This window comes from Electrona antarctica (genome assembly GCF_951216825.1).
Source record: "Electrona antarctica genome assembly, chromosome: 17".
Classification (NCBI taxonomy): Eukaryota; Metazoa; Chordata; class Actinopteri; order Myctophiformes; family Myctophidae; genus Electrona; species Electrona antarctica.
This window is the reverse complement of record NC_136798.1, coordinates 46,379,717-46,398,115: the sequence shown is the minus strand read 5'-3', so window position 1 is coordinate 46,398,115 and position 18,399 is coordinate 46,379,717. Positions and strand designations below refer to the sequence as shown.

General features: G+C 42.6%; 1 protein-coding gene and 1 pseudogene across 2 annotated transcripts in view; both read right to left on the bottom strand.

Annotated features, from left to right (window-relative positions):
• cdc42bpb (CDC42 binding protein kinase beta (DMPK-like)) overlaps window positions 1–3,905 on the bottom strand; it is a 94,606-nt gene extending 90,701 nt beyond the window's left edge. Inside the window, exon 1 of the mRNA XM_079526569.1 lies at window positions 2,867–3,905. Coding sequence (XP_079382695.1) covers window positions 2,867–3,041 — 175 coding nt within the window. The 5' untranslated portion in view covers window positions 3,042–3,905. The remainder of the gene's footprint in view (window positions 1–2,866) is intronic.
• Window positions 3,906–11,748: 7,843 nt separating this feature from the next.
• On the bottom strand, window positions 11,749–13,350 carry LOC306941385 (nuclear factor 7, brain-like; annotated as a pseudogene). Its single transcript has one exon. The product of its transcript is annotated as a nuclear factor 7, brain-like (transcript).
• Between the last annotated feature and the right edge of the window lie 5,049 nt (window positions 13,351–18,399).

The following is an 18,399-nucleotide window of genomic DNA, read 5'->3' as shown; positions in this document are numbered from 1 at the left end:
ACCCCCAATATAAATTGACTGCTAAAATAACCTTAAACCATTTTGGGCGGGAACCCCTTTTGGTGTTTTAAGCATTGTTATAATTTAGCTATTGAAAAATAGCAGATCTACAAGCTCATAGCGCGCCACCGAGTGGCGCGCTACGAGCTTGTAGGTCTGCTATTTTTGAAAAATCGTGAAAATAAAATGTATTATTATTTTTTATTTTTTATTTTGAAAATAATTTGGGGACCCCCTAAAATAATTTGGCGACCCCCCGAGGGGTCGCGACCCACGGGTTGGGAACCCTGTTTTAAAGCATTACAGTATGTTACACTTTAGCAATTGAAAAATAGCAGATCTACAAGCAACTTGTAGGTCTGCTTGAAAAAAAACTTGAAAAATCTTTGAATAATATATTATTACAGAGTGAACATTTTAACTCAAATCTTTTGCTTCTGGAAGGTCCCTGGAACAACATATTTTCAGATAGGGGTCGGCAGCCAATTACTATATGATATTGGGGGGGGTCCTTGAAATGAAATAGTTTGAGCACCACTGACATAGAAACGCAGGTTTTTCAGAAAAACGCTCATGTTTTATAAAGACATTTGCAGAATCGAACTTAGGCCTAAATTGTTAATGAAAATCACCAGCAGCTTATTATAGTATACCATGTAGCCCGTTACATATAGGCGGCAGGAATGTACCCACAATGCAACACGGGACAATACAACAACAACACGCAAACACAACCACTGGACAATGCATGGACATGCAACAACACACACACATACTGTACATACCATGCACACATACAACAGTACACAGCAGACTGACTGTGCACATAATTAAACAAACATCCATTCAGACCAAACTAGACCGGGCAGGTTCCTCCTAAAACGTTTTAGCTTGTGACCCCAAAAAGGAAGATTTGACGTCTCTCCCCGCCGTGACCCAAACTGAGTGAAAATAGCCGATCCTGGGGAGAGCAACGGACTGACCCTCATGCTTCCTTCAATGCATGAGGTCATGGTGTGTGTGTGTGTGTGTGTGTGTGTGTGTGTGTGTGTGTGCAGGGGTCCCTTCCCCTCCATCAGGCGCCCGTAGATTACCGTCATGTCAAGGACCCCCAAATGGACACTAATTAGCCCGCGGACCCCCCATTTGAAAAGATATTCCAGGGACCCCCCCCCATAAGAGAAGACTTTTACGGCTCTAGCAGTGATGCATATTAGTCTACAGAGCCCCATTTAATGGTATTTCTATCAGTGGGACCCCTAATATATATTGTATAAAAAAAAAATCAATGTTAATTTAACTCTGAGTGTACAAATGTGTACATCTGTACAGTCTCAGATTTACAGATCCATAAGGGTCCATTTGGTTCCACTTTGGGAACCACTGCCCTAGGGGACACGGGGAGAACACGCACACGCCACACACACACACACACTGCACGGAATCTCTTGACAGAAAGTAGCTCATAACAGGTGTTTACACAGGTCTATGGCAGACGCTCACTTCACACGAGTGTGATTTTTATGAAACAAATACTTTGCGGACAGAAAGAGGATTAGTCCAGCTTTCCGTACAGCTGCAATGTTGGTGAGTTAAGCATGGTTTAATGTGCAATCTGATAGCTCTTTTCTGTTTGGGTGTTATGGGCTGTCAACGTTGCAACTCTAACATTTAACATAGTATTGCAAATTGCAGTAGACATCCACCCAGACAGGATTATACCATGTTGTTCTCAAACCCTTTCAGGTCAAGGTCAAGGACCTCCCAAAAATGATACGTATGAGGCCTTCTTGGACCCCCAATTCAGAGGTGTTCATTCCGATCAATCGGCCGATTCTCACTTCACCCATCTGGAGAAACCAACCTTTTATACCATTTAAGTGGTATAAAAGACTAAGTCAATCAAGATATATAGTATAATATCGTTTTTGCATCTTTGTGACAGGCCTAAACATCCTCATCTTCCTCCCCTTGACATAATATTGAACTGATATTAAATTGGGTGGGGTGGGGGGGGGGGGTCCAGGGGCCAGACGTGGAGAAGCCCCTGCACTAAACAGGTGGTGAGGGGCTTCCATGGACCAGAGGTTCGTCGCGAATCAGAAGAAAGCTTGTAGGCCTAGAAGAGCAACATTTTGCTCCTCAATCTTTTTGTCAGTTCAATAAGGAGCACCATAACTCTGGGAGCACACAAGTGTAACCAAATGGACCCGTAACGCTCTCAGCTAGACCCCCTGGTTGGTTGGTTGATTGATTGAGGGGGGGCTTTAAATGGACCCTTACAGTATACTGTAACTTAATTGTCGGGTCCCCCCCGACGCCCCAAATACAGAAAATATAACCAAGGGGTCCCGAAAGGGACTAGGAGGGTCCCGAAAGGGGCTAGGAGGGTCCCCCTTTGAAAATGAGATGCTGCATCTCAAAAGGGGGCCATAATCCAGTGGTTCCCAAACTTTTTCATGTCAAGGAGCCCCAAAATGACACTCATTAGCCCGCGGACACCCCATTTAAAAAGGTATGCCAGGGACCCCCATAAAAGAATATTGTTTACAGCTCTAGCAGTGATTCTCAACCATATTTTAATTTCAAGGACCCCCAGTTTGACGTGAATTAGTCTACCGTCCCTCATTTAATGGCATTTCTATCTCTGGGACCCCCAATTTATATTGTAAAATCAAAGTCAAGTTAACTCTGAGAGTGTACAAATGGAACGGGTCCATTTGGTTCCATTTGTACACTCTCGGAGTTACAGACCCAAAAAGGACCCCTATAGTGGGAACCACTGCTACAATTCCTTCAATATCCCAAATATCCCAAAACTCTGAAACAACAATAACAAAATTAACAATATATAACAATCTCTCACCCCACTCCAGGAAGTCTTGGACGTGTTTCTCCCTCTTCATGGGGGAGTTGGAGCACTCGTTGAACAGACAGATGAGCAGGTCCAAAAGAGTCTCCACGCTCAGGCAGCTGGGGTTCTCCTGCGTGCCTCCCAGGAGCAGAGACTCCAACTTCTTCAGGCGGACCTTGGCTGACATCTTGTCAACTTTATTTTATTTTTATTGAATAGATCCCAAAGCTACGTTTTCGTTGACGTGCAGTCCGTACAGGGGGGGGTTCAAAAAAAAGAAGAAAAAAATAAAACACAATACCTCCCAAAAAAAAAAAAACACTGTATAAATCACCACGTCAGTGAGTCAGAGGACCTTTAGAACAAGTCCTACTGGCTTCACACCCAGCCTTCTACAAACCAGCGATCGATCCCAACCAACCACAGCCACACAGTACACAACTTTATACTGCTGTGTTAGTTAGCCTAGCCGCCGTTAGGCTAGCTGCTGGGCTTCCTATTTAATCCATGGAGGAAAAAAATCTGCGATCCCTCCCGTCCATCCTCCACCGTTTGCTAGCCGATCTGATTTATTTCCACGGTTATTCTAGTCAGCGATCGAGGCCTCGACTGCTGATTCTGTCCCGTTGTTGGTCTTTGAATCCCGATGATCACAGATCTGGACGTGGTGGTGTGGGCTGATGATCCCAGGTTGTTGGTGGAGCCACCATGGGATTATCATTCTTCTTTCCCTCCCCACACACACAGCCCAGTCCAGTGAGATCAGATGTCCACCATCACGTCCATCATCGCCCTCCTCATCCTCCTCGTCATGCTTAGAAAGTCCACGTTAGAAAGTGTCCACAATGTCCCTGTCCTTTTCGTCCCGAAACACAAAGAAAAGCAGCAGTCAGGAGGAATTCGGGAGTGGCAGCAGTACTGTGTGTGTGTGTGTGTGGTGGTTGTGTTTTTTTTTTTTTTTTTTTTTTTTTGCCGGTGTGGTTGGAACGGAGCTAGCAGCAGCAGGAATAATATGGAGGATCTATCCTGACCTGCTTGCTTGCTGCTGCCGGGCGAGTCAACACACACAGCGCACACAAACCAGCAGCACGCTGCTTCCGCTGTGCGCCACTGGGTTCAGCACAATAAAAGCGTATGTTTGAGTACTGTGTAGCAGCGCTTCATTGGGTCGTCCACTCAAGTCTTTTGTATTGCGTTGTGCTTGAAATGTACTGTAATTCTGCAAACTGTTAATAAATAATTGTTGCCTGTTGCCTAATTGTACAGCACTTTGGTCAACTTTGTTGTTTTAAACGTGCTCTATAAATAAATTGGATTGGATTGGAAATACTTCAATCAATGAATCAATCAAAAAAAGTGACACATAAAAAGCTGGATGCCAGCTGGAAAGTGCCATCTTGGTTTACTGAAATAAATTGTAAATTGTCTGTCTGTCTGTCTGTCTGTCTGTCTGTCTGTCTGGTTGATGGATTGAAAATTGTATTCACAGTTTTTAGAATAGCTATAGGCTACAGTTCAACGAAAGTGAAGGCCAATACAAGAACTGCTACGAGGATTTTTCCTCAGCATCCTCCATTATTTATTTATTTATTTATTTATTTATTTATTTATTTATTCATTCATTCATTCATTCATTCATTCATTCATTCATTCATTCATTCATTCATTCATGTTGTCTGTCTGTCTGAAGCCAAAGATTGTTCCACGTGTTGTTTTCTGATGAATCTGCATAGGCCTACACGTATGTCTAACATATGCCTACACATTTAAATGTATTATTGGTAGCCTACATATTTTTACATAATTATTGGACCGTACAGTGAACTGAAAGTACAAAATCAAGGCCCTTGGCCATGGCTAGACACCCTTTGGGGACACTGGACCATGCGGTAGCCTACTGGGTTTTCACAAGGGCTCCTGGGGCCATTCATTGGCCGTTGATTGTGTTAAATTTAGGTATAAAAGATGCTAAAAAAAGATTGCGGCCCAGTGGCCCTCGTGGAGGTCCATCCGTCCCTGGGTGATGGGTCGATTTAAAAAAGTTTGAGAAATGGTACTGTTCTATAGGCCTATAATGACTCCCCCGAGTCATGAGGATATCCCTTTGGCTTAGTGGTTATGATGCCGGCTTTCCGCGCCATAAGTAGAACATGGAAAAAGCAGTTAAAGAGTAGGCTAAATGTGCTCAGGGTGATCTCAAGTCTGTCACTCATTTTCTTATTTGTAATTTTATATTCTTAAATATATTCTTCTAAAGCAGAAATGCCAGTCAACGCGTAGCGTTTTGACCTCGTAGGCCTAGATCTGCTAATTGTTGAGTGGTGCAACCACTCCAAGGAACAGCAATGTCCGTGTTAACCTATGTGACTGTGAGTCAACCCATGTGTGTGACCATGAGTACCAGTAGGGGCAAAAGTGGCGCTGTTGTGCCATAAACAGAGAGAGAGATAGTGCTGCACTGTTGCCTGCTAATGAGAGAGAGAGAGGGGGGGGGGGGGGGAGAGAGGGGAGTTGCACCACTCAGTTCACAGTGAACTTCAGTGATTTTGCTACTTTTGTATGACACTGGAAAAGTGGAACATTCATTTACCAATAACAAAAGTTAAAATATGGAGTTATGCGGTTTCTGCCCGACGGGTAAAGGGGGTAGGCTTAGGTTCTAGCACAATCTTTAATGGGACAAATATTAAAGTCCCAAGAACTTCACTGTTTGACACAGATACGCCTACTTCTTGATGCTTGCTTTCTGTCTACTCCATGCTTTTATTTTGCAGTTCACCATCCAATCCACACAGCAGCTGTTGTGCTGCGCGTGCTAGTTCCAGCTGACTTGACGCAGCTGATTTGCGGGAGGGGAGGGAATAAGACCCGCCCCCTCCCGGACCGGAAACGCCATGGATACGTGACAAACGTCGCGTCATCGTGATTGACACGGACTGGGAACGAACTGGTATTGACGTCACCTGTTCTCTCACACTAGTGACTGACCAGTCCATCCACGCACTGGAACACACTGTTGTTGTTTCACACACAGCACAAGTAACACTGCATGAGATACAGCCTATAAGTAGCCTACTATAGTATACTGCAGTGCTATCGCATACTGTTCAGTGGTGGGGAAAGTACGCATTTAGTAGTAAAAGTATCAATACTGCAATGTAAAAGTTGTTACAAGTAAAAGTACAGAATTCAAAATATAGGCCTACTTGATAAAAGTACTGTAGTATTGGTATCAAAATGCACTTACAGTACAAAAGAAAAGTATAGCCAATACTCATTAAATGTCCCATTTGACAAGTTTTCAAAATGTTCAAATGTGTACAAATCTTTTGAAAATAGCAGATCTGCCAGCTCACAATGCATATTGCATCACAATGCTTTTACAAATGGTCGATTTATATAGGGCTAAAGTGTTTAATGTATGCTTTGTAATAATAATCAAAGTATAGGCCTACCTCAAAATTGTACTTAAGTACAGTAATTAGGTAAATGTGTAGTAGTAGTAGTAGTAGTAGTAGTAGTAGTAGTAGTAGTAGTAGTAGTAGTAGTATAGTAGTAGTAGTAGTAGTAGTATACTAATAATCATCATCATAATCAAATGTATAAGTTTGATAAGATCTTATTTAATAGTTATGTAATAGGCCTATATGTTTAATTTTGTAGAATATACTGTATTGCAATTATGCATTTACGTGATACATGTATTTCATTTTGTAGAATATATTGTAGGCCTAATGATGTATTTTCATGTCTTTTCATGTATCTTACATGGACACCGGAAGACTGGTGTCGCCAGTCGCCAGTCGCCCCGGCTCAACTCCAAGCACCGCATTCTTAAAAAGGGGAATATTTAAACAGCGAAAAAAGTGAAAGCAAATCCATTAAAGATAGAAATGAACAGTAAAAGTAAAAGTGGAAGTCAATTTCCCTAATTAATATTATTTGTTATCATACCCTAATTATTCAATATTAAAATGTTAATTTGATTTCACTCTCAGACATGTTCTCCGATGCAGCAAAAATAAACACTTGATAATAAAGCTTGGCTATAGGGTGTGCTTTTTAATATATCTAGGGCCTACACACTTTTTTTTAAATTATTTTAGTTTGTATTTTTAGCTTTTGACCCCCTTTTTCTCCACAATTTAGTTATTATGCCAATTGTTTCCTCCCCAAACAAAGTTGTGTGTTGTCACTGCTGTCACTGCAGATTTTAGTCGACTAAATCAACTGTAGATTTAGTCGACTAAAATGAAATACATTTTGGCGGGCCTTGATGCCGTCGTAATGACTGTTTTTACACTTGCGGAAAATAGCCGATCTACAAGCTCACAACGCGCCGCAGCGCGACACGTTGTGAGCTTGTAGATCGGCTATTTTCAGCATGCAACCAAGTGTAAAATGACTCATACTGGATCTCTTGTCCACTAGTCCCTTCCTAACATTTTAGTCTAGTTTGTATTTCTTGACGAAATTGTCAGTATATTTAGTCTTAGTTTTAGTCATCATAGCTTTGTTTTCATATAGTTTCCATTTAGTTTTCGTCAGTGAAAAAAGGTAGTCGACGAACATTTTTCGTCTTAGTTTTAGTCGACGGAATCAACACTGCTACCGGTTCACCTACCAGGGAGGAGCCCCCACCGGGAGTCTTCGTCCATTGTCATTCATTCATTCATTCATTCGTTCATTCATTCATTCAATTTACAATGTAGGCATTTAGCAGATGCTTTTAATCCAGCGTGATTTACAGTAACCTAAGCAAGAACAACACATGGCAATACATCAAATAGATAGAAATAGTCATCTAAAATCGCATCCAGAGATTCCAGACACATTCTGAGCTTGTAGATTGGCTATTTTCAAATGGCCGAAATGTAATAGGGCTGAAGCTTTGTTGTGTAATAATATTAAATAAAAAAATCTACAGGTAGTGGAGTAAAAGTATAATATTTTGATCTGATATACAGTGGAGTGGAAGTAAAAGTATTGGAAATTGGAATTACTCGCGTAAAGTACAAATAACTCAAAATTGTACTTAAGAAAATGCACTAAGTTAGGCCTACTTTACAGTTTACACGACTGGAAATAAGCTTGTAGGATTCGGCTATTTTCAAAATATTTATCTGTGGAACCGGATCAAACTACTACATGTAATGCCTACTAGCCTAGAACTAGTAATAGACTAGTAGTAGACTATAGTAGCAAGATGTGGAGATGTGTAAATACTAACTAATGGGAGAGGGGGAGGGGGAGGGGGAGTGGTCATGTGACTGCAAATGTTTCAGGAAGTCCCTGCCTCCTGCCACATTCCTACAAAAGGAGGCGTGTGTGTGTGTGTGTGTGTGTGTGTGTGTGTGTGTGTGTGTGTGTGTGTGTGTGTGTGTGTGTGTGTGTGTGTGTGTGTGTGTGTGTGTGTGTGTGTGTGTGTGTGTGTGTGTGTGTGTGTGTGTGTGTGTGCGCGCAAGAGAGAGAAAGAGAGAGAGAGAGAGAGATGTGAGCTGTAGTGACAGGAAAAGGCTACCAGTACCTAATACTGCTGTACTAGAGGCTATACTATTCATAATGTGCTTTGCTACTATTTGAAAGTTTTACAGTAAATTAATGTTAATCTGATGTAGGCTATACATCCTTATTTTTTTATTAAGCATTTGAATGCTTAATAAATGTAATAGGCCTACAGAAAACCTAGTTGGTTGTTCCATTTGACATCCTTTTCCTGTCACAACAGCTCACAAATCTCTCTCTCTCTCTGTCTCTCTCGCTCTCTCTCTCGCACACACACACACACACACACACACACACACACACACACACACAGGCAGACAGACAGAAAGACGGGCAAAGGAACCCAGAAGATGTGAGTCAACACGTTTGCGCCGCAGGGTGTGTGTGTGTGTGTGTGTGTGTGTGTGTGTGTGTGTGTGTGTGTGTGTGTGAGTGTGTGTGTGTGTGTGTGTGTGTGTGTGTGCGCGCGCGTGTCCTGAGGTTCAGAAGGCTATACACTTGGGTGTGGTCGGCTATGTTAAGGAAAGGTGTGTGTGTGTGTGTGTGTGTGTGTGTGTGTGTGTGTGTGTGTGTGTGTGTGTGTGTGTGTGTGTGTGTGTGTGTGTGTGTGTGTGTGTGTGTGTGTGTGTGTGTGTGTGTGTGTGTGTGTGTGTGTGTGTGTGCAAAACGCACTAATGTTCACCAGAACATGTGTGAACTGAATAAGGATCAATTGACCCGTTTAAGCGGTTAAACAGCTCCCCCTGCTGACACTCACATGCACGTGCAGCCGTTGCAGCCAGCTGTTGGGGGTGGTATGTAGGTCATCATCGTGGTGCTTTTTTAATTCTTTATGAGTTGTGAAATGACCTACTAACGCTCTATGTAACTCACTCAGCACCAGCCACATAGCATAATGCACTTTGTATTAAGCCATTAAGAGCAGAGGCCTATTCTACAAATATTGTCATTGTGATTTTACATCCTAACAAGTTCTCTGAAAAACGACACCCCAAATATATCTGTTCGCATACCCCATCTCAAAATATGTTGTTCCAGGGACACACACAGAAGCAAAGCTTTGAGTAAAAAATAAAATAAAATAAAAAAGATGTCACTAAAGTGATTGGACCTTTTGACTCAATTGGATCAGCTTTGAGGAAGAAACCAAAAATACAATATTTAATATTCTAACCACACCTGGGGGTCTAACTCCACGGACACATGCAGAACAGAAAAATATATAAAAGTCATAAAAAAAAGGCGAAATTATGTAAAATGACGACACAGATGCTTTCCTGGTTTTAATAGGTTAATAATATGCAGTAAACAAAACCACCAACATTAATATTCAGTTATATGACTATATGAATATACAGTAATCATATTAATATTCATTTGTCGTAGCATCATTACTGAAGGCAGTGGTGGGAAAAGTACTCAATTGTTTTACTTTAGTAAAAGTATCAATACTGCAATGGAGAACTACTCTGTTACAAGTAAAAGTCAGGAATTTAAAAAAAGTATTTGCGTAAAAGTACAAAGGTATTGGCATCAGAATGTACTTAAAGTACCAAAAGTACATGTAGGCCTACTCATTATGCAGAATGTCTCAATTCCAAGTTTTCAAATGTATAAAAACCATTTGAACATAGCAGATGTAGCTACCAGCTCACAATGTGTCGCACTCGCACCGTGAGAGTGTAGATCGGCTATATATTTGTAAAGCACAAATATATCAAAATTATACTTAAGTAAGTATAAGTAAATGTACTTTGTTACTTTACACCACTGAAAATACCCTTCTTAACCACTTAGGCTGAGCTCACACCTTTCATGCAATTCTCTGTGCTCGTTGGGTGTTGTGTCATGGCCGCCCAGCGGCCCAATGCATTTCCAATGGAGGTCACATGGTTTGACCCAGCATTGTGTTGTGTGAGGGGGAGGGGCGTTTCGACTGCGCCCCTCCCCCTCACACAACACAATGTTGGGTCAAACCATGTGACCTCCATTGGAAATGCATTGGGCCGCTGGGCGGCCATGACACAACACCCAACGAGCACAGAGCATTGCATTAACCGTGTGAGTGCACCCTTAGGCTGAGCTCACACCTTTAATGCAATTCTCGTGCTCGTTGGATGCATGTTGTGTAGTGTCATGGCCGCCCAATGTATTTCCAATGGAGGTCACATGGTTTGACCCAACATTGTGTTGTGTGAGGGGGAGGGGCGCAGTCGAAACACCCCTCCCCCTCACACAACACAATGTTGTGTCAAACCATGTGACCTCCATTGGAAATACATTGGGCGGCCATGACACTACACAACATGCATCCAACGAGCACCAGAATTGCATTAAAGGTGTGAGCTCAGCCTTACCAGCTTTCTTTCCCCATCTACACAAAATCTATTCCCAAAAAACAGCAGATCTACAAGCTCACATTGTGTCACGTGGCAATGTGTCGTTGTTTTTGTTGAATGAAGAAGCCTATTTATACTTCGGGGCTATTCGAAAATACCAATCTATAAGATCACAATGCATCATAATGCATGATATGTGAAAGTTTTACAAAAATAAATACATTTAAAAAAAGGATTTATTTTTAAATCCTGAAACCTTGAAAATAATTTGAACGAGAAATGTGTGCTCCTCAGAGTTTTGATTTTGTCAAAAAATGTTCATAGACTACCTTTCTTAACAATAAAGGCTAAGTTATGATGACAAAAACTCAATGCATTGTGAGCTTGCCATATGTTATTTTCGGCATGCAGCAAAGTATGAATCAGCTCTTCGTTGATGAGTAAGGCTGATAAACCAGGCATTACTCATTAGATTTAGTCGAATAAAACTATACTAAAACATTTCAGATGACTAAAATATGACTAAAATTAAGTGGAAACGAGTATGACTAAAACTAAATCAAAACTTGCACTCCTCGGGCTCAGAGTGCAGATTCCAGTGTCAATCTTGTTTTACATTGATTGTGATGTGAAAATATTTGTATTCTTACATTAGCGTAAAAACAAAACAAAATATACAAAATCATGTATTTGTTTCTTCATTATTTATTTAAAACTGAATTTTAAAGAGTAGGAGGAACTACAAGCAATGCTTATGTATTCCAAAATAAGCGTTTAGTTCTAAGATTCCAACAAATAACAATATCAAAATACCCTTTGTCACTTTATGTTAAAGTTAAGGTTTCATTATTTGCACATAACACAGTGCTATAATTATGAGTTTGATTCATACAACAATTTTAACATTTATACAAATTTTCTGCAGAAATATGTGAATGATTTCAGCTGAAAATTAGATTTAAAATCGTCTAATTCGGAATGTCATGTTTTAGTGCACAGTGACCAGGAAAGTGAATTAGTCTAATTTACAAAGTATCTTGTAAATGAAAATTAGCCTGTGTGGTTGACAGGAGAGATAAGAGGAGCAGAGTTTTCATCATTATTAAGATAAGGACCGAAGAATGGATAGAGTTTCTCAGTGAAAGTGCAGCCAGTGAAAGAGTACAGATGAACTCTGGCCTCCACATCATAAAAGGAGACCAGACCCTCCTCATAATCTACAAACACGCCAACTTTCTGGGGCTTACGATTTACAGCGAGGAGGACATCAGGGCCAGCAAGAGCCTTGTACACATTTCTATTCCTCAACCATATAGACCAGTAACCGTTTCGGGGACTCAGTTTGATTGCTCCCTTCCCTTCCTAAAGACCAGGCAGTCTTCTCTTTAACCTGAACCTCATAGTAAAACCTTCCTGCGGAGAAGCTTTGTTTCCCTAAGATATTGATACATTGAGAGAATCTCTCTTTGTTGTCTGGGAGATTATTCTTTACATTTCCATGACTCACTTGTTTTCCATCCTCAGACAGGATGAGTGTGCAGTGTGCTGTATCAGGGTCCAGAGTTACATCCACTGCATATTGCTGGATGCTCCTCAGCTCAGCATCACGCAGCTTCTTCTCCATCTTTTGACTGAGTGTCTTCTCCAGTTGAGCCACAGCTGTCTTCATAGTCCCCACATGTGGAGACTGATGGACCTTGACCTTTGTCCAGTGGTGGCTTGGTGGCTGGAGGGGTGTTGATGGATGTGTAGTTCTGGATGAGGTTGATGTGGTCTTCAGTGTGTGAGAGCTGCCTCAGCTCAGAGCTTCTCTTCTCTAACTGAGTGATTTCCTGTTGCATATCTTTGATGAAGCCTTCAGCTTGTTTCTCTGTTGTTTCCTGCTTCTCTTCAATCACATCAATGAGCTCAGCCTGGCTTCTCTCAATACAGCTGATCAGAGAATTGAAGACCTGCACACTTTCTGCTATCTCTGTGTCTGCATCTTTCCTGCTGAGCTCTACACAGAGTTGGACCTCCTGAATCTTCAGTTGTCTCTCCTGGATCATCTGCTGAACTTCAGCCTCCGTCTTTGCCACACTCTTCTTCCAGAGAGACAACTCTATGTAACCTGTGGTCTAACTCCGTGCAGAACTGACAAATACACATGTTGTCTGTGTTACAGAACAGCTCCAGAGGTCGGTCATGTTTCTTACACATCAAGTCTTCCGGGTTCTTCACAGGGTCGATTAGTTTGTGCCGTTTTAACCCTGCAACTCTGTGGTGAGGCTCCAGGTGAGTGTCGCAGTAGGAGGTCAGACACACCAGGCAGGACTTCTGGGCCTTGAGTTTGGTGCTGGTACAGACGTCACAGGAGACTTTGTGTGGTTCTGCAGGTTCCTGGTTCATGCTGGAATTTATTTTCAGCTGCAGTGACTTCCTGAACTGATCAGCCATCTCAGAGAGCACTTTATTGACAGAGACTTCTGGTCTCCTATAGAAGGTTTTGTTGCACAAAGGACATTTAGACACATCAGCGCCGTCCCAGTGCTGTGTGATGCAGGTGTTGCAGTAGTTGTGTCCGCATGGAGTGCTGATTGGATCAGTGAACACATCCAGACAGATAGAACACAGGAACTGCTCCTCGGAATGGAGAACACTGGCAGAGGCCATTGCTACACACTCTGATAATAAAAAAGGGAAAGTATTAGATAGTTAGTTGTGAATCTTTCTTTTTCTTTCTTTCTTTTTCCTTTATTTATATTCAGGGAAGCCCATTGAGAGCAATAAGCTCTCTTTTTGAAGGACACCCACATTAAACACAATAAATTATAATGAAATACAATGCCAATCATTTCAACCACATTACAATGTCACAGCTGCACATAAATATAGTATTACATGAAACAGGTGCAGTCAGTGGCCCCAATAAGCACCCTAAATGTCTCTATGGGGACCAATGCAACCACTTCCAGAGAGTTTTGAAGTTTGTTCCATTTGTGTGGCGCATACCAAACTAGAAAAAGTGCCCTTCTGGGCACAGGTCTCCACCAGGAGGATGTTGTGTGTGTGTGTGTGTGTGTGTGTGTGTGTGTGTGTGTGTGTGTGTGTGTGTGACGCGGCTTGGCCTGTTGTAGCGCCACCATGAGGCTGATTTGACTTGAACTGTCAAGTGACATTTCTTCCTCAGCCTAGTGGGAATATGCATGCACAGTTTCACCGCAATCGGACACTGCGTTGAGTAATTGTGGCAATTTGTACAAAACGGGTACAAAGCGGGCTACTCCTGAAAGGTTTAGAAGCCAATCGTAGGCAATGAAGGTGGATTATGAGAAATCAAACAAACGTGTCTTGATCACATGACTATGGAGAGCATGTGTACCGATTTGCGTGAAATTTGGATATAATCTGAAGGAGTAATATTAGAAAATGTGTTTTACATCTGTCGGCCTCCTGGTGGCGCTATAAAGAGCAGATGTGAAAAATTCCAGGCAAAGGTTTTTCCTTGGCCTCTAGGGAGTTGGCATACAAAGTTATCCACAGATCTGTGCAGTTAGAGGTAAAAACACTTTTCGGCAAGTTATAGCGCCACCATGAGGCTGAGTTGAAAATGTTCTTGTGGCATTTCTTCCTCAGTCTAGTGGGAATGTGCGTGCACAATTTCACGGAAATCACACGATGTGTCCATGATTTGCAGCATTCTGTTTGAAACTGGGGCAGAGGTTCATCGTTGGCATCCAGGGAGTGTGTGTGCAAAATTTGACATCGACCGGGTTAACGGTGCCGGAGATTAGCTGTTCACAGACGGACGGACACACACACACACACACGGACGGACGGACACACGGACGGACGGACGGAGTGCAAAACATACTCTCTCCCCATGCCTTCGGCCTGGTGGAGACAATGAAAGCAGTCTTTCCTTGTTCACTGTTCTTGCGTGGGCTGGCATACCTAATGAATGTCCATTATACAACAGGTAGTCTCGAGGAAACAATCTGATCCCTTGGTTGAAATAGACATCTATTGCTTCAAATGAGCATGATGGCACGCCTAATCAAAACATAAAAATCAGCTTATAATTGTCTCCACCAGGCCGAAGGCATGGGGAGAGAGTATGTTTTGCACTCCGTCCGTCCGTCCGTGTGTCCGTGTGTGTGTGTCCGTCCGTCCGTCCGTCCGTCTGTGAACAGCTAATCTCCGGCACCGTTAACCCGGTCGATGTCAAATTTTGCACACACACTCCCTGGATGCCAAAGATGAACCTCTGCCCCAGAATTTCCAGAACGGCCTGTTATAGCGCCACCAGGAGGCCGCTTTGTGCAAAACAAGTTTTTGGACAGTACACCTACAGATTTTGTCCAAACATCACGCAAATTGGTACACAGTCTCTCTAGAGCCATTCAACGAAACGGGTCTTTCAGATTTCTCAGACTCCATCCTGATTGGCTAAGATTGTCTTCTAAAGTTCGCAGCAGTGCTCAGTTTCAAACAAAATGCTGCAAATCATGAACACATTGTGTGATTTCCGTGAAATTGTGCACGCACATTCCCACTAGGCCAAGGAAGAAATGCCACGTGAACATTTTCAACTCAGCCTCATGGTGGCGCTATAACTCGCCGAAAACAGTTTTTACCTCTAACTGCACGGATCTGTGGATAACTTTGTATGCCAACTCCCTAGAGGCCAAGGAAAAACCTTTGCCTGGAATTTTTCACATCTGCTCTTTATAGCGCCACCAGGAGGCCGACATATGTAAAACACATTTTCTAATATTACTCCTTCAGATTTTATCAAAATTTCACGCAAATCGGTACACATGCTCTCCATAGTCATGTGATCAAGACGCGTTTGTTTGATGTCTCATAATCCACCTTCATTGCCTACGATTGGCTTCTAAACCTTTCAGGAGTAGCCCGCTTTGTACCCGTTTTGTACAAATTGTCACAACTACTCAACGCAGCGTCCGATTGCGGTGAAACTGTGCATGCATATTCCCACTAGGCTGAGGAAGAAATGCCACTTGACAGTTTTCAAATCAGCCTCATGGTGGCGCTACAACAGGCCAAGCCGCGTCACACACACACACACACACACACACACACACACACACACACACACACACACACACACACACACACACACACACACACACACACACACACACACACACAAAACATGATTATATTACTGCTAAACATTTTGCCAAACATCACACACACTCCTATCCTCCTGGTGGAGACCTGTGCCCAGAAGGGCACTTTTTCTAGTTGAGTTTTATTTTCTCCTTTTTGTTATAGGGTAAACGCAATGTTACACTCAAGGGTGTTACTGTCATTCATGGCACCTAGTGCGCTGCCTACGGAACTTGCTCATCGGCTCGTTCCTGCACCTGCAGCAACGCAGGAGTGCCAGTAATGACGGTAAAGCGCACCCTTTCGTGTAACCTTTGGATCTAGGCGAGGATAGGTACAAAGGAACTTATTACCGCACACGGCCTTAAATAAATACAATACAATGTTGCTCTTTGCAAACTGCGATAGATGGCCAACCCACTTGATCTGAATACTATCTGCCATGGATTGTATTGTATTGTATTGTATTGGAATTGTATTGGAATTGTATTGGAATTGAGCACAATCATGTTGAAAGGTGTTCTATACTCCATGAAAACATGTAATGTTTACCAATTTCAAGGAATATGAAAATATCGGAAGATACAGTTTAACAAACCTTTAATTCTTTGTTACATATATTACCTCTTTCTCTGCTGTACTCACCGGTCTTTAAAGTTGACTGTATTTCTGTGAAAGTGCAGCTGTTGGAGGTTTTGTAGCGAGCATGTGACAATACTTTCAGTTTAGATACTGAGAAACTCCTCCTTGCACAGCAGGTGTTAACCCTTGCTTCACATCTCTTCTCTGTACTTTCTGGCCAGGTTAGTGACCACAGCCGCGTGTGTGTGTGTGTGTGTTGTGTGTGTGTGTGTGTGTGTGTGTGTGTGTGTGTGTGTGTGTGTGTGTGTGTGTGTGTGTGTGTGTGTGTGTGTGTGTGTGTGTGTGTGTGTGTGTGTGTGTCCTCCCGTTAGTCTGACACTTGCTGTGGGTTACAAATCACCCGTGCTGTGGGTTACAAATCACCCGTGCTGTGGGTTACAAATCATCCGTGCTGTGGGTTACAAATCACCCGTCCTGTGGGTTACAAATCACCCGTGCTGTTGGTTACAAATCACCCGTGATGTGGGTTACAAATCACCCGTGCTGTGGGTTACAAATCACCCGTGATGTGGGTTACAAATCACCCGTGCTGTGGGTTACAAATCACCCGTGATGTGGGTTACAAATCACCCGTGCTGTGGGTTACAAATCACCCGTGATGTGGGTTACAAATCACCCGTGCTGTGGGTTACAAATCACCCGTGCTGTGGGTTACAAATCACCCGTCCTGTGGGTTACAAATCACCCGTGCTGTGGGTTACAAATCACCCGTCCTGTGGGTTACAAATCACCCGTGCTGTTGGTTACAAATCACCCGTGATGTGGGTTACAAATCATCCATGCTGTGGGTTTCAAATCCCCCGTGCTGTGCATTACAAACAGTGTTGGGCAGTAACGAGTTACAAGTAATATATTACTGTAATATTATTACTTTACCCAGTAACGAGTAGTATACCTATTTACTCCGCCAAAACACGCTGTGTTACTCGTTACAAATGAGCGTCATTTGTTTTTGTTTGTTCATTCATTCATTTATGTACTCAGAGCAGCAAGTTGTTGCATGCGAAAATAGAACTGATCTACAAGCTATCAACAGCTAACAACAGAGATGCATTGTAACTTGTAGATCTGTTCTTTTAGAATGCGTGCGTCACAGCCTGCGCACAGTTATGACGTAGCATACGATGCGCTGAGCAGACAGAAAGATCAGACATTTATCGCCATTATTTTGAATTCTTGTCTGTCAAAGATGCCAAGAATATAATGTCCGTTGTAAACTTTGCATGGGCAAAAAATATATAAAAACTTTCCAGGCCAGTGTCACCAAATTGTAACGGCACTGTCTGCACTGTTATTGGTTTAGCCAGTGAAATACAAGGTTCATGACAGTTTGTGTGCACGCATCCGCCTGGGTGACGGCAGATGGCAGACTGCTGGGAGAGCGCTGGCTTTAATTCTGCACTGGCCATATATGGAGTGTGTCTTGAGTGTACAGGGTTTGATGAGGTCAGATCAACATAGGGAATGCCAGAACAGGAAGGACGGGTGGGGTAGGATCAACATATGCAGAACAGGTCAGCTCCATACAGTAGATGGAGGGTTTGAGGTCAGAGGTAGAGTTGCTGGCCGGCTCCATCAATATTTTTGTAAATCTCTGTGGGACAAATGAATGGCAGATTTTTCAGTGGAACCAGAAAACCACACCCACTGCTATGCCCTATAGTTTTCCTGTTCAGGTATAAAGAAAATCACACTCTTGTGACGTGAGGGGCACACAATGTTGAATGTTGAGGGGCACACAATGTTGAAATGAAGCATTGAAGCATCATTTTGACTTTTAGAAGCCTGCACATTATGTGGCAGCCAGTCACTTTCATTCATTACAGTTGCACTGTGCCACTATATATTTCGCGACCCCTCAGAGGTAGCCTGGTTAATAAACCAGACCGAATCAGCCGTTGGCAAAAAGAAATTTGCCTGCCAGCGGATTAGGGTCTGGCGAGG